Source organism: Carassius auratus, chromosome 27, assembly GCF_003368295.1.
Source record: "Carassius auratus strain Wakin chromosome 27, ASM336829v1, whole genome shotgun sequence".
Lineage (NCBI taxonomy): Eukaryota > Metazoa > Chordata > Actinopteri > Cypriniformes > Cyprinidae > Carassius > Carassius auratus.
The window spans coordinates 12,486,034-12,502,585 of NC_039269.1; the positions used below are offsets into that span (position 1 = coordinate 12,486,034).

At 35.6% G+C, this 16,552-nt stretch overlaps 2 protein-coding genes across 2 annotated transcripts in view; both read right to left on the reverse strand.

Annotated features, from left to right (window-relative positions):
* LOC113045530 (beta-1,4-galactosyltransferase 2-like) overlaps window positions 1–2,090 on the reverse strand; it is a 75,237-nt gene extending 73,147 nt beyond the window's left edge. The window contains exon 1 of the mRNA XM_026205943.1: window positions 1,144–2,090. The gene's annotated coding sequence lies outside the window, so the exon portion shown is untranslated. The remainder of the gene's footprint in view (window positions 1–1,143) is intronic.
* A 385-nt stretch (window positions 2,091–2,475) lies between these two features.
* atp6v0b (ATPase H+ transporting V0 subunit b) lies at window positions 2,476–8,653 on the reverse strand. The gene is made up of 8 exons (XM_026205944.1): window positions 8,382–8,653; window positions 7,729–7,777; window positions 7,486–7,569; window positions 7,164–7,241; window positions 6,195–6,264; window positions 5,937–5,988; window positions 5,668–5,858; window positions 2,476–4,738 (listed from the first exon to the last, which is right to left on the reverse strand). Exons 1-8 carry the CDS (start codon window positions 8,449–8,451, stop codon window positions 4,712–4,714), a joined length of 621 nt encoding a protein of 206 aa, XP_026061729.1. The 5' UTR covers window positions 8,452–8,653; the 3' UTR covers window positions 2,476–4,711.
* Between the last annotated feature and the right edge of the window lie 7,899 nt (window positions 8,654–16,552).

A 16,552-nucleotide genomic window follows, 5' to 3' on the forward strand; every position in this document is an offset into this window, starting at 1 on the left:
TGTGTTATTGTTAGGGACTGGGACTGTTCGGCAGAAACAGACTCAGTAAAGGATTCTGAAAGGTATATTAAAGAAAGAAAAATGGTTTGTTTTACAAGTGAAAAAAAAAAAAACAATCCTAAAAGCCCTTAAAACATCAAAAAAGAAAAAGAGTGCCTCAGTGCCATATACTGCATGAGCTTACAATAAACAAAACTGATATTTATTTAAAAATGCACTGTTACAATAAGTGCAATTAACAAGAAATACTGCAATCACCAATTAAATAAATAGGGAGAACAGCTGCACGTTAAATGGACCCCATAATGTGCCATGATGTGCTCTCATCGATAATTTACTAACCAAAAGGTTAATAGGAAATATTATGTGCCAAACTTTTGTAAATATTCAACAAATTTCGAGTTCTTCCAGGCTTGATTCATAAACCACCTCTAGAAAGCTTACACTGTACCACACAATATTCAGTAACACTTTCCATTAAGTCTGCAAACATAATGGATTCAAAAATGTTCATAAAAATATTAACCAAAGATAAGATTTTAAAATGTTCCTTGTCGTTCTTAAGAAAGAGTATAGCCATGCAATATGGTTTTAAGCATGTTTTAAGTCAGTCTTTCAATTTATAAATAGGTATTATAATATTGTTTGTAATTAATAAGAATATGTGATTAAAAGATGCATTTCATGAATGCTTTCAAAAACATTTGAAATGCATTGATTATACGGATAAAAAGTGTTAATCTGAATTCGTCTCCATGCTCATAGATCTTCGGCAACAAAGTCACACATGTCCTGTCAGCTTACTATCTCGAGACACTGGGCAAGATGCTGTCCATGGATGCTGTGGGTACCATTACACAGCAGCAGCATCCATGTACTCGACTCTGCTGGGAGGAGCTGAAATCTTTTCATGTCGATGAAATAAAGCCTATTTTGTGGTATTGCGATCTGGCCAAGAGTTGCGACTGTATAGGAAGCATCTCTAGTACGTAGAATATCTCTCCGCCTTGATCAAGATGGCAGGCAATAAAGATAGCATGTGATATAACAGAAAAACAACAAAGAGCATCCCTCAAATGAAGTCATGCAAAGATTTTTTTTTTTTTTTTTGCAAACCATGAACAAAAACATGCCATTTCTTACCTTGATCCTTTGAAAGCTAGGGAGCTCCTCTATAAGGGAATCATCTTTGTTGTATTCACTTCAGCTGACTGTCTATTTCAGAAGAACTGTAAATGTGTCATCTGTGTTAAATACAGTTAGTTGTATCATAATATGGGTAAAGAACGAGGGAGTTACTTGAAGGATAGCGTTATTTCTTTCTGCAGACAACGCCGATTAATTCATTTTTCGCAAAGAAATGCACACTGATGAAAGGATTATGCCATATCGCAGGAATATTATATATCTCCATGTTGTTGAGAGCCCTTGACAGCAGCGTACACTCCAGTGATGATACTAAATATTTTGCCGTGTATTTTCATCTGTCCGTTCTGTGTTTTTTGGCGAGGAGAGATGATGGGTGTGCGAATAAAGGCATAGGGAGGCAGGTTTTCTTTAGTACGGAGACTCGGAGGGCTCAAACGGAGGTCGCTTGTTAGCCGCAGGAGGGCGCAGTTTATATCGCCTCGATGTCTTGTTTTGTTTTGGTATTTCTGGTTTTAAACATTTCAGTATCAGCTCTTTTCCAATTGTTATGCAGTTTGAGTTTCACACGAGCAGGATTGAGCGCAAGGGAAACAAACATCCATAGTGGTCCATTCTTTGGCCAAATGTTTGATCTCTGCAGTTCAGTCAACAATGAAATGCACATTACGGCTGTCACGAATGGCAGGCGACGCTCAGTGTAGATTCGTGCTTCTTAAAGGGTTATATTTACGATTGTTTATTTGAATTTTGTATATAAATATATAGCATCAAGCAGCTGCCGTGACAAGCGATGCACCTGCTAAACAGGCGATGCCTGAAAGCGATGTGAAAAGTGTTGCGTCCTTCAGCGCCATCTGGTGGATGTTTAAAGCTGTCACCTGATCAATCAACATCGTGAATAACCTTCAGTAAAATAATGCACATCGTTGTCTACATCAGGAGTTTCCCTTGAATGATATATATATATATATATATATATATATCAAATATTTAGCATAATTCTTTTTCCACATTGATAGTAAGAAATGTTTCTTGAGCTCCAAATAAGCATTTTAGGATGTTTTCTGATGAGTTTCTGCTGAAGTACTACTGTACTTTTTTTTTTATTTTTTTATGCAGCTTTAGTGGTGAGACTTATTTCAGAAACATTTGAAAGATTATTTTTCATCATGCAATATGGTAATGAGGGGGTGATCGGTTTACTCCTTTTGGCTGAAGGATCATGGAGCTGCATTTCCATTCCTCCATCAGAATAATTAGCCATCTGATAACCTAGTGTTTGAGTTAACCTATGATGATACTGGCATCTATAAAAACAACAATCAATTAGTTTTTCACATTTCTTTTTATTTCTCCAAGGACAATTATTACGTCTAGAGGATCCACTTGTACACATCAAAACAATGGAATCACCACATTAACATACTTAACAATCATTGAAACAGAAGAAATGGTTAAGAGTTCATCTTTCCCACACAACTCCTGAACCACTAAACCACAGACAGCTGATCCAGGTCCTGAAAGCTCCACAATTATGAGACATAAAGCAGCCTCACAGTGGGATCCAAGCTGGAATGTTTTCAAATTAACACTTATCCATGTAACAAAAGAAGAAAAAAAAAAAGAAAGAAAAATAGATCTCTACACAGATCCAGTGAAAGAAAACAGATGATCATGGTCACTAGACTGGAAATGATTCACAAGACCATAGTGCTTTACAGATGGAGTATGTGATTTGATTGATCATTAATACAATATAAACCATATCAACAGACATTTAACAGAAGTTGATTCTGGACATTCAGGAGTTAGTAAAATCATGTTTCGTATGTACCTCCACTTCACAAAAACATTATGGATAGTAAAGTACTTCAGTAGAGCTAAAGGAAGGCCAACTGATCTTACAAGTTTGATAGATAACCTTAGTTAAGGGAAAACATCTGATTTAATTTAACAAGAATGAAAATGAAGCTGTGAGGGATAAATAGACTGTCCCTTTAAACATTTCAGCTGATGCAACTCTGAAAATACATCTTCCTAAAACATTTCAAGAGAACAGAAATTCTGGTGGTGAAGATGAGATCTTATTATACAGTAAAATCTACAGCCTCATTTTGATTGGTTTAAATCTAGAATCTCAGGTCTGTGGCCAATTCAAGTCCAGCTCGCACTGTTTGCAGTGCTGTTCTGCTATGAACTTGCTTTTAGGTGATGGTTTTCAGGAATAACTGATGTGACCAGCAAAGACATTTTTACATATTGTTCAGCGTTTACAGTAACTTATAGAAACTTGATCCCACTATGGGTTTAAAAAAATAAAAATAAGTACATTCTCACACAATTTGGATTTACAATTAGACCTCACAAGTCTGACTTTTTCTTGCAATTATGAGAACAAAAGTCACAATTGCTACATATATGAATAGAATTAAAAGATGTAAACTCTGAATTCTGAGAAAAAGAAAGAAAAAAAATTATATAAACTCAGAATTGCGAGATGTAAGCTCAAAGTTTTGAGAAAAAAGGTTTCACAATTATGACTTTTGTCGAAATTAACTTTTTTTATTTTAAACCCATGGTGGAATCGAGCTTTACCACTGTGTCCTGGGAGATAAAGACCACTTCTTGCTTTTCAAAAAAAAAAAAAAAAGAACAATAAAAATCATTACAAGACAACTAGGAAATACGGAATGGCAAACACCCTCATGCTTCACAAAAAACAAACTGCTTTTAATATGTACACACATCAGATTATTATATCCTTTCATTTTTAACCAACCAGGACTAAAGAGAGCCCTACAAAGTGTGGGTCGAGTCTACACTGGTAGAAATACAATTGGAGATGACTGGTATTATTCTTTTTTTAAAAGTTTTGGTATAACGGTATTCTCAAAGATAGCATTTACTTAAATTCAGTAGCTACTTGAAAAAACACAACAAGTGAGAGTGAGATCAGGTCAAGCACACCGGATACACCAGGTGTCATCACGCAAATACAACAGCATTCAGCATACAGTGATCAAGAGAATACATCACGATTTACACCCATCCAATGCACAGAACCACACTAATGCAATTTATCACTTTTCTTGTACTGTACAGAACAATCACAGCAAACTATATATTGGAGTTTGAGATGATTACGAACAGACCCCAACACTGGGTCTATGGACAGTCTGTTCTGTCACCATATGCAGAATCACCGTTTATATTATTAGGCCATTTTAATAAATAAAATACCTTTTGATTTAAAAAAAGAACAATTCTATAAATTCTTAAATTTGATATTATTACATCATGGAGGTATGGGCAAAAACATGAAGTGATCTTTTCCTTTTCAGAATTATGAGGTGCCAAACTAAGTGTCAAAGTCGTCAAAGATCTGCTTTTGACATCATCATGCACTCTTTTAAGACAAATTGGTGCACATATTTAAATCTTCAGGAAATGATGGTTAAAAACAGACACAAAAGGAAAATACATTTAAATAATTTACTATGTATTTACACCTCCTGTTTGCCTCAGCAACACAGCATCTTTGATCTGTAGGTTGTGTAGTCTTCTAATCTCCCATTTTTACTTTCGATGTCTGAAGAGAGAAAAATACAAAACAATGTTAATGATTATACAGGTCCAAAAAAAAAAAAAAAAAAAAAAAAAAAAATCACAATATGATGTAAAAAATATTTTCCTGAATAGACTGAATGGAAAACCATAAAGATATCAAACTTCTTACTCCAACTACAGAACCTACATGAAGCGATGTGTTTTAATATGAGCTGCTCTTGTGTGGTGCAAAAATCTCAATATGAATTCAAGTGTGCATGTCAGATCGATTTAAAGAGTGGGACTGGAAAAGGTGATAAAATAGTCATTTTCCAGAGTGTGGTCATAAGTAGCTAGATGGATATTAATAACAAGAGCATTCTGCTGGAAATCAGATGGGGAAGAATATGCTTAGGTAAACTAAAGGCCTGTTCACACAAATAATGAAATGAAGAAGTGAAACAAAAGGCTGATTCAGATAAAGAGCAAAATAATAATAAAAAAAACATGCTTAAATGCAAGATACAATCCATTAAACAAAAAAGATTTTACTCTCTGCATTACACAACTGATTCTTGCTTGCAATATCAAACAACAACAAATATTAACTCTTGCCATGAAAAAGGCCTTAAGACTAAGATGATTTATTATTTTGAAATACATGTATAATTAAAAACCGCAATTTACTACAGTAAAGTAGCATCTCATAGATTTCAAAATGTTTTAAATAACTGAAAACCTCAAAAGTCTTACACTTAATATATTCCTCTTGTCACTAGATATCAATTTACTAAATCTAATGAGGTCATGCTAACAATTCCATGATTTGCTGCTGAAAAGTGAATGACTGGTAATAAAATCTTGACATTAATGTGTCTGGCATATGATTTGATTTTAAATGTATTCAAAGTAAACATTTTCAAAACATACATTTTATATATATAAAAACATCGATTTTAGAAAACCACTTGCCTGCAAGATGGCTACAATCACTCCAAACAGTCCAATGGCACTGCCGAAAATTTCAACAATGAGGATCTTGACAAAGAGGCTGGCATTCTGAGCATCAGCGAGGGCAGCTCCACTGCCCACAATGCCAACACAGATGCCACAGAAGAGGTTTGAAAAGCCAACAGTGAGTCCAGCACCAAACATGGAGAAGCCTGAAAAAAACAGAACCAATGTGTCATCCAGTCGCTTAACAGAGGCAGAAGAAATTACGATTCAGAAGCTAAATTTACCTGCTTGGTAGTTCTTTGCCCCAATAGTCTCTGGAGTCGTACCAGAAAAGTTCTAAATAACAGGAAATGGGGAGAAAAAAAAAGAAAGAAAAAAAAACATTATGTATGAAAAAGAATGTAATGCAGAATGTAAATGTTGTCAAGAAAAAAAAAAACATCAGTTCTTAAAAGACACAAATATCTAAAAATCTCTTTAAGTACGACTCGCTCAAAAAAACCAAAGCATTCAAAGAAATGGGTCAATCAGTTTTAACTTACCTCTGCCAAATTGCTAATGACAATTGCCATGATGATCCCATAAATGGCAACAGCTTCACAAAAGATAATGCTAGAAGAAAAAAGAAATTCAATGTCACCACAAGTGCCACTGTGATCTGAAAAAAAACCTTAAGCACATAATACCGGACCGTTACTACACATGTGGAATCGTATACAAAAACAATGGTTTTTGTTTTCATATCAGACAAAAGTAACATTAATATATTTTTTTTTACGTTTTGCCTTTAATTAGACTTCATCCAAGTTCAGCGTTTTTAATAAGACATTTGCAGGACAACTGTGTGTTACTGTAACTAGTGTTAAGATACCAAAATAAAAAATACGACAAATACAATATTTTATATGTAGGCCTATATAAGAAAAATCTGAACACCAAATGTGGCAGCAAAAAAAAAAAAAAAAAAAAAAAACACCTTTAAACTATTAAAGGGTTAGTTCAACTAAGAATGAAAATTTGTCCTTGTTCTACTCACCCTCGAATCATCCTAGGTGTGTGTGACTTTCTTCTTTCAGAATAATCCAATCAGAGTTACATTAAAAATTGTCCTTGCTCTTCTAAGCCTTACACTGGGGTAAGCAGGTGTTTACTGTCAACAGTTCAGAAGATGTGAAATAAAGTGTGCGCATCTATAATAAAACTCCCCCTCACACGGCTGTGGGAAGTGAATAAAGTCCCCCGTGTAGCGAATCCATGTGTTTTTGTAAGATAAATATCCAGATTTCAAACATAATAAACACTTTATTTCACGTCTTCTGAACTGTTGACAATAAACACCCGCTTTACCCCATTTAAAGGCTTAGAAGAGCAAGGACAATTTTTTTTTATATAACTCCGATTGGATTATTCTGAAAGAAGAAAGTCACACACACCTAGCATGATTCAAGGGTAGAAGATGGACAGATGTTTTATTCTCGAGTGAACTAACCCTTTAAGTAAACTGCATATACCTGACAAGATTTTTGGTCTTGATTCTAGGGGCTTTGACTCCACCACCAATGATGCTGGATCCAGTGATATAAATCCCCCTGCAGAGTCACATACATGTTATTTACTGTTTGTTTATATATTTTGCATAATAAAGTCAAATAATGCAAAAGAAACATACAATATTCATTTTGGTGACTGAGCTATTGATAGAGATACAGAGTTGAAGGCATTAATTTATGGAGCTCTTTTAAACAGAGCAGAAGAGGATATGGAAAACTGCACTACAACTGCACTGTCAACTTCTGTAAGACACACAAAAAAAGAGGAAACAGACAGTCTTACCAGGCAGCTCCAACAACAGAGAGAGAGATGGCCAGGCCAATTCCAAGATTAGCCCACATAAATGGAGAAGTCTCTGTTAAAAACCTGCAACAGAAAAGGTTAGGTTATGTAGACTTCATCGGGAGCATTTCATTCATCTCAAGTCTTAAATTAGGTCTTCTGGATATCAGAAATGTAACTGTTGTCCACAAAACAAGTCCTACTACATTAAAGTTTCAAAAACTAGTCTTATGGAACACATACCATGCTACATCAAATCGAAACCCAAGGTCAAATATCGTATAGCAAATACCTGTGAAGAAAAATAAATTATTAGATTAGTACGGTTTAAGTTAAGCGTTTAAGGTTAACCAGACATTTTAAAGTATAAAAGTGACAGAATTTTCAAATAAACCTTAAAAAATAAATAAAAACACTGAAAAAGTTTGTATTAGAGAACAAAAAAGAAAAAGGAAAAAAACAGTGGCATAATCTTAATAAACGACATAATACAGAATACTTTTTCTGAAGAATCATAGAGGATATTTGTGAAAGCTCACAGTCATGTGAGAGCTGTCTTCCTCATTTGATCATAAAACCCTGTCCAACTACTCTGTATCAACTTAAAATGTTTGGTACTATCTCCATAGCTCGCTTTTCAACGGTTTACGCCAACGTTTGACGATAAAAGCGTTCAATACAATTAAAACGATATTTAAATGGTGTTTGTCGTAGTCGTGCTAGCGTATGACAGCTAACGTCTGTTAAGAGGAGCCGAAAATGGCTATCCGGCCAAAGAGACATGAGAAACAGTCAAGAATTAGAAAGATAACTGTGTACAAATCAAGTAAGCATGACTCTAATACGATGCATGGGTTAATCATGTCCATATGGCAGCTGGTCTCATTAGCACTCACCGACGATCAGGATGGTCGTCCAGAAGGCCAAAGTGACCCCGGTGTATAAAATTGCGTGCCCGTTCATCATCCACTCCAACAGCAGAGCCAGTTTTGCTATCTAAAGGTTTTCCCGAGAACACACCTAAAGCTACTGTGATGTTATTTTCTGTTAGATGATTGTAATTTGAAGAGAAATTGGTTCCTGCGAGCCCTTCGAAGCGGTGAAGGCTGGAAATCCTGCATCCATCAGAAGGGAAGGGGTCATCAGCTGATCATGTGACGAGCTCGAGCTGTGCACGTGACTCAAGACGTCACGCTTCCTTCAGTAATCTGAAGCGCTGATCTCCGATCAGGTCATATTAGAAAGTAGAAAGCTGATTGTAAACAGAGAGAAGAAGAAAAAATAATGAACAATATTTTTATAACTGTCTGGGGGAAAAAGTATAAAATAATTGTACAATTTATTGTAGTTCGTGTTTCAACCAAACGATGGCAGTAAATTCCCAATAATGAGAAAAATCTATATTCAGGCTTATGTCATGAGAAAAGCCAATGCTGGCTTGCCTCATCATTCTAAACCTGAGGGGGGAAAATTCAGTTAAAACACAATTTAGTCTGATTAATGATGATTAACTGGAGGTGCAAATGTAATTTCTGACAAAAGGGCAGTATGTTTTTCAGAAACTGATATGTGTGCCCTCTGAACTGTGAATTATTGTGAGATGGTGGGTGAACAGGTAAAATATGTGTTACTCAAAATAGTTTTGTATGCAGATGATTTATCAGCCACACGCTGATATAAGCTTATCAGTTCCACAAATGGTCAATGCATATAGGCACCACACAGGAATCTCTTTTTTTAGAGCTATGAAGAGGATGCTGTGATTCACAGCAATTTCTTCTCTTCCCTGTCTGTCCCTGAGAAATTCATCACTTTAGCAAACAGTCGAATCTATGGCCAGGCTTTCATTAGCTTTCTTTCCTTGTGGCAAAGTCAGGCTTTTTCATTTACTATTGATAGTGTACCAGATTCATGTTGGGCTGCCTGAAATCACTCCATCAGTCTACATAGGTTGTCCAATATTGTAATAAACATTTCATATGCTGAAATATGACTCCTATTTCAACAGACTTTTGAAGTCATTTAAGCCCAGTCCCATTTATGCAGTTCACATTTTTGCAATGGAAATGTTACATATCATTGAGCCACAGCCCTCAGTTTCTAATTAAGTGTGTTTGTTTTTTAATCAGAGCTATTAATGAGCTATTAAAGGTGCTGTAAGAGATTACAGCTACTTTGCTAATCAGACGTTGTCTGAACAATCCAGCCCCCCAAAGACAGATCAACAAACCTGAACACGTCCAAGGCAGCGAAGCAAAGAGTGTTTTGTTTTGGAAAAAAAAGTCATGGCCTTTTGTGTGTGTGTGTGTTTGTGTGTGTGTGTGTGCAAAGCTGGCTGTCTCAGAGAAAGATGTACTGAAATACAGCTGAAATAAAACATTAAATATTCTATTACAAAAATAAAATAATACATTAAAATATACATATATTATATATTATTTAATTATTTAATAAATATATTATTTAGGTACTAAAGTTATTACAACTGCAATAAAAAAATCAAGCTAAACATAAATATAAATAACTAATAAAAATTAAAAAACCACATAACAAAATTACTTAGATGTAAATTAAATTAAAATCAAAACCAAAAATATTAAAATTAAAGGTACTTAAAAATGTTAATAAATACTATATATATATATATATATATACCTAAAATACCTAAAATATGACATATTTTCAGTTCTTTCACACTTTTTTGTTATGTATATAATTCCACATGTGTTAATTCATAGTTTTGATGCCTTCAGTGTGAATCTACAATTTTCATAGTCATGAAAATAAAGAATACTCTTTGAATGAGAAGGTCAAAATCAAACTTTTGGTCTGTATATATGTCATATTTTAGGATCTTCAAAGTAGCCACCTTTTGCTTTGATTACTGCTTTGCACACTCTTGGCATTCTCTTGATGAGCTTCAAGAGGTAGTCACCTGAAATGGTCTTCCTACATTCTTGAAGGAGTTCCCCGAGAGATGCTTAGCACTTGTTGGCCCTTTTGACTTCTGTCTGTGGTCCAGCTCACCCCTAAACCATCTCGATCGGGTTCAGGTCCGGTGACTGTGGAGGCCAGGTCATCCGGCGCAGCACCCCATCACTCTCTTTCTTGGTCAAATAGCCCTTGATGCCTTCAGTGTGAAAATAAAGTAAACTCTTTGAATGAGAAGGTGTCTCCAAACTTTTGGTCTGTACTGTATATATAGTATTAACATCAGTCAACTAATAGTCAACCATTTTATGCCTGGTATTCCTAAAAAGAAAAACGTACACTGCACACATAACATTTAATTATAAATGATAAATTATGAATTATGAAAAACCATTGTGCATATACAAGGTTGTCTAGAATAAAGATAGAATAGACAGCAAATAAGGTTATTCTCCTATTATTGAATGCATGTTAATTTTCCAAATCTTCAAGGCATGAAAAAAGATTTATGATTCATTCTCTATTATTGCTCTACTATTGTGTTCCTTTCTCATACAAACCAATGCAAGCTGTGCGATTATGTAAGTTTACACTGACTTCCATCCAACCCAAAGATTGCATTTGTCCTTAAGACAGTCACTGAGTCATCTCACAGTTTAAAACATTACATAGCTGAATGGGGGACGAGAGATAATTTAAAGGAAATATGTCCCTGGGTTAAGTGAGGGAAATTGAAGTGCAAACAACAGTGTAACCAAATCAATGTCCTAAGTGTGTTTTATTCATTCTAGGCACATCTCCACAGCCAAAACCCAGAGAGCAAAAAGCTTTTCAGCTTTAGTAAATAGGACTTAATGAGTGTCAAAGCCTGTGAAGCATATGTGAGCGAAAGTCTCAAAACGAGGGTGCATCTGAGAGCACATGATGTATGATCATTTTAACATTGCTTGCCTGAAAGGAACATATGTACGATATCAGCAGGCCCAGAGTGGCAGATTAATAAAAGGCTGAATGATGCAAACCTGACGCTCTATTCCAGCTCATCCGGAAGTGTTATCATGTGTCACATCTCTGCGTTCTGAGCTGAGTGGATGGTGCATATGGCCCCATGTGTTCTCAGTGTCAGGGCACAATGTTACCAAGAGACGCAATACCTCGGCTTTACGTGCTAGATTAATTAAGAAAACGTCTTGCTATAATGAGCTGTACGTCAAGTTTTAATTAAACTGGGCTCATAAGTCCAGCATTGATCTTAAATCCCAATACTTAAAAGCTTCTGACATGTTCTAGATAGTTTCTTTGAGAAAAATGAATACAAATATAAGACATATATCTCACATTTCTTACTTTTTTTCTCGTAATTCAGAATTTAAACAGATTTAGGAGATATTAACTCACAACTCTGGGAAAAATTGCAAGATAAACTCAGAATTATTATTTTTTATTTTTTTCTGTTCAGAATTTTCTTACAATTCTGAGCCTACATCTTGTGATTCTGCCTTTTGTTTCAGCCATGGAAGGTATAAAAGGAACAGTAGTTGTGTAAAAAAAAAAAAAAAAAAACACACAATTCCTTAATATTAAGGAATAAAAAGCTAAACAACAACAAAAAATATCCAATAACAGAATCAAGATTCAATACATCATGATGTTGGAGGAGAATGAGATTTTGATAACACATTAAAATGAAGGACACGTGAAAATAGCCTTTTTAAACACAAACTGTGAACCTTTTTCACCCATGCAGAAAGAAGAAAAGAATTTCAACCAGGAATGTGATTTGCATTTTGACATGTCCTTGAATGAGAACCTCAAATGGCCGGCCAGCTTTTTCCAGTAACAGTTTTATGACAAACAAAACCAGCTTAACCCCCTCATTACACCAGACAGACATTTTTCTTGCAGCGTTACAGGTAAACGGAGCCAGCGCAGCTGCCTCATGTTTTTAAACGGGGTGCGGTGTTCACGATGAATAAGGATCCTGGCTGCTAACTGAAAGGCTGTGGATTCAGTCCCAAGTATGTGAGTGACCCATCTGGAGAACAGAGAGATCACAGTCTGAGCTGCTACAAGAAGCTCCTTGCAATTATTTCACTGTCGCTTTAGGGGGAAAAGCAGAGAGAAAACTGGGCTCCACAACATAGTATTTGCAACAGTTGAGCAAAAACCTATAATGAGAGTGTAGATTGAACATCTCAACTGAGTTATTTGTCACAGGTCCACTGATTGCTTTTCCAAAGCAGATCATGTTTCTCGCATTAGAGAAAACATCTCCTGCTGCTAAAGACAAATAGATTTTTTTTTAGATTACTTTGTTGAAAAGAGAAATGCATATGCCTCCACCATTATTAGATTTTAGATCACTGATGGAAATGAACCACAGAATTTCAAGATCTGCTATGTTTGTACAGAAAAGAACAACATCAAAGTCGTCTGAATTTCCATGTGCACTCCCCTAGATGCAGAGCTTTTCCTTGCTTGTGTAAAGCACTCTATTTCCATTTTCAGATTCTGAGCTGTCCTTTTATGTTAAATTTAAAGAAACAGTCCTGCAGTGAATGGAAACGGAAAAACTCTTAACAAGCAAACAGAAGCGATGCCTGAAATAAATCAGCTTTGCTGTGGACAAAGAGCCTGAGAAACCACTACAAGGGTTCATTGCTACTGGAAACAGATAGCTTCGAGCTGCATATATATCCATAGCATGCTGAAATATAACAGTATGCATAACTGCACATGAATGGTATAGAAATCCCCAATTCAAATAACTTACAAACAACTGTCAGTCCTGTCACTATTGAACAGAAACTGAAAGTGGGGTTGCATAATAGCTCAAAATCTTTTAATCATGTGCCCTTTGGAGAAAACAAAGATTTGGCAATGAAAAATACGTTGCTATTGTGCCGTGTTTACAGAATCCACATAAACATACCTCAACAAAGTGATGTGTGAGTATGCAGATGAATGGAAGTTGACAGGTCGAACCATTCACGCAACAACAAGAGTGCTTTTTGTCTAAATACTGAATACTAGTCATTAGCGATGATTAAGAGGTAATTTTGTTTGCAACTGCGGAATGAATGTTGAATGGTTTATAATTGAACTGGCAGATACAACAAACATTATGTCTCCGGTGACCTCAGTATCTGTGCACCAAATCATGAAGGACACAATGTATCTGCAATTATGTTGGAGCACGATTAATCACTTACTTGCTTTTTCCTATTTATGCTATGTGGAATAATATAGCGAGAGGTTATTATTGTAAAATATAACCAAGATCCCAATGCAAAGCACTTATTAAAAGCTGCACACTAAATAAATATGTGGACATGGTGACATGATTGACCAATTTATTTAGTTTTCGTATTATAAAACCCGCTACACCATCCGTGTCTTGTATATGCAAACTGAAATGTGTATTTTTTATTATTATTATTTTTTTTCAAATCAACTCTAGCCGAGCTAGTTATATTTGAACTTAAAATATTTTGTTAAAAAGCAATTCTCATAGGACGTATGATGTTACTCCCTAAATGTTCTGTAGTTGAGGGAAAACATGCTGAAGCAGATACTGTGTGCTTAATTCTTTATTATTTTAAAATGCGTTTGGGTGGTTTAATGAAATAGAAAATGTTGGCATGGTTACCAGCCTCAGGTCCACAGCTTCCTCAAGCGCACTGTCTGTTATGAGCTCACTGGACTGTAATCAAATGAAAGGAGGTATTTCTTTTAGAAGATATCTTTTAAACATATTTAGCAGGCTCTGCTCTCCTGCATGATGTTTTATGCATTATACAGTCTTTGATGTCATTAATAAAGAAAAGCACACAGAACAAGATGTGTTGAGTGCTCGAAATTAACTTATACAGAAATCAAAGATGTGCAAAATTGGTGAGATAGCAGTCAGCCACATGCTTTAATCAAGACCCAGAAAACATTACCCACAGACTGTCACTTTATTGCAAATATAACAAAAAAAGTAATTTCATTAGCATATTCATTAAATATGCACATTGCTGTTATGAATAATGATATTCACAGCCTGTGTTTAATGGGGAAAAATGGGCTCCAAAATCTGATGTATTATTCATGGTGGGTACTACAGCAAGCATCACTATTACTATAGCTCATAATTAGAATCAGTGATTTGATTAATTTTCTAAATTTGTGTTTTACAGTTGGTGCATGATAAAACAAGAGAAAAAAAAAAAGCCCCTGAAGGAGGGACCCAAGTCATATTTAGAACCGTAATATCACAGATACCTTGAAGAAACCACTTTAAAGGGCTAGTCCACCCCAAAATGAATATTCTAGAATCATGTCATTCTAAACCTGCATGACTTTATTTATCCCAATTTCAAAAAAAAAATTTTGGACCCCCATTAATTTTGTATTGCATGGACAAAACCCACATAACCTACAATATTCAAAATAAGTTAGGCATTCCACAGAAGAAAAGCTGGTTAGTCATGGATTCGAATGACGGGGAAAGTGACAAACAATGCCACCGATTTTTTCTTACGTCAAATGAATCCTTGGTTCAACTCTTTCCCCCATTTTACAAGCTCATCACTGATTTTCCACTGGAACATTGACTGAGAGGACCAAAGCCTGTAATTTCGGAGAGAAAAAAGTACTCAGGGAAGATTGAACTTCGTGTCTTCATATACAACATTCTGCTTACTTCATCCTATATATCACCAATGCTTTTAGCACATTACCACTGACCATTTTAGAAAATCATCACTAATTATCTAACTCTTCACAAATCTGAAAGAAGCCTAATTTAGCCTGCCATATAGGTGAGAACACCATCTCCCTTGGTTACCAACAGTGTGAAAAGACGTAAAAAAATCATCTTGGTTTTAGCTTTTAAACAAGCCATTTTTTCCACTTCAAGGTCTAATAGTCTCTCTAGTTTCTATAATCAGCATCTCTTCATCTCAAACAAACCACAGAGGACTGTGATCAAATGCATGCTGCTGCTGAAACCGCAGGACATTTAGGTACTCACACACCAGGATTCATGGCCTCTTCAAGCCCATCTACCGTCAAGAGACCACAAGACATTTTGAGCAATGTCATTTCAAACTCAGCTTAATTCATTTGGACAGAAAAGCTAGTTTTGTGCATTTTAATTTGGAACCACTTCATCGCCAATTAGCAAGCTCTGTAATCATCAACACTCCCAGTCAGTTCCAAATCTACCGCACACCTTTCCCGAAGGTCTGATTCACACAGGTAAGTGCGTCGGTGAGCTCATCAAAGCATTTCAGTATGAAAGAATTCTCAGTAATAATTACAGTGAAGTGCTCTTTTCAACCGTTATCACCTGAAAGAGCCACATCGTCACTTGTCATCAGAGAAAACCATATGACAAGGCTGTAAAATATTTCATAAACATCAGACAGCACTTATATTAGATGTATTAACATCTAAAGAAAGTGTTTCTCTGAAGGCAGATGTGCTTTTTTGGTGTTTGCCATACAATGCTGCTTGCACACTTCAAACCATCTTTTTTTTTTTCTTTTCTTTTTTTTAAAGCTGCCCTCGAAAGAAACTTCAAAAAATGATTCGGCTTACGTTATGTGTTTTACATACTGGATATAAAAACAATCATTCATTTGAAATATTTTATGTGATACTCTAAGAAAGTGTATAACATTAACCTTGGAAAATACGTGTAATCTATTAGGTTTTAATAGGTATTAAGTTTGTCATTTGAATTATGCACATATGTTGGTGATGTGTCACTCGGGTGAGATCACCTTTCCTCCCTGCATATTTTCTCACCAATCCTTATGCCACAACAGTCAGAAGAATGTAAAAAGCACTGAATCACCTCATCCATCAGCACACTGCACTCATGGTGTTGGCTGCACAAGTCCCACAGATATGCCAACAGTCTGCTCGGCTCATCATGAACGGCTTGATTGAATTCAGTGGGATGCATGTGGAGATGCTGATGAATAAGTTTAGGAAAGGCTGGAAGCGAGGGTTTAGCCTTAATGGGGTGGATAGATTTTCTTTTGGCATAGGCTTTGAGATTGAAGCGAGACTCACTAAGGAATAGTAGCTGGCAGTATTGCTGTTGCCTGGGGTGCTGATGTTTTTGTCTTCTCCAAACAATCAT

Bases quoted from the DNA above. Each gene is read 5' to 3' on its own strand.
- atp6v0b (XM_026205944.1), bottom strand. From the start codon at position 8,451: ATGATGAACGGGCACGCAATTTTATACACCGGGGTCACTTTGGCCTTC. The intron at 6,265-7,163 runs GTATATGCAGTT...TTTTTCTTCTAG, and splicing joins AAGACCAAAAATCTTGTCAG to CATTATCTTTTGTGAAGCTG. The intron at 5,989-6,194 runs GTAAGTTAAAAC...CCTGTTATTTAG, and splicing joins TCATTAGCAATTTGGCAGAG to AACTTTTCTGGTACGACTCC.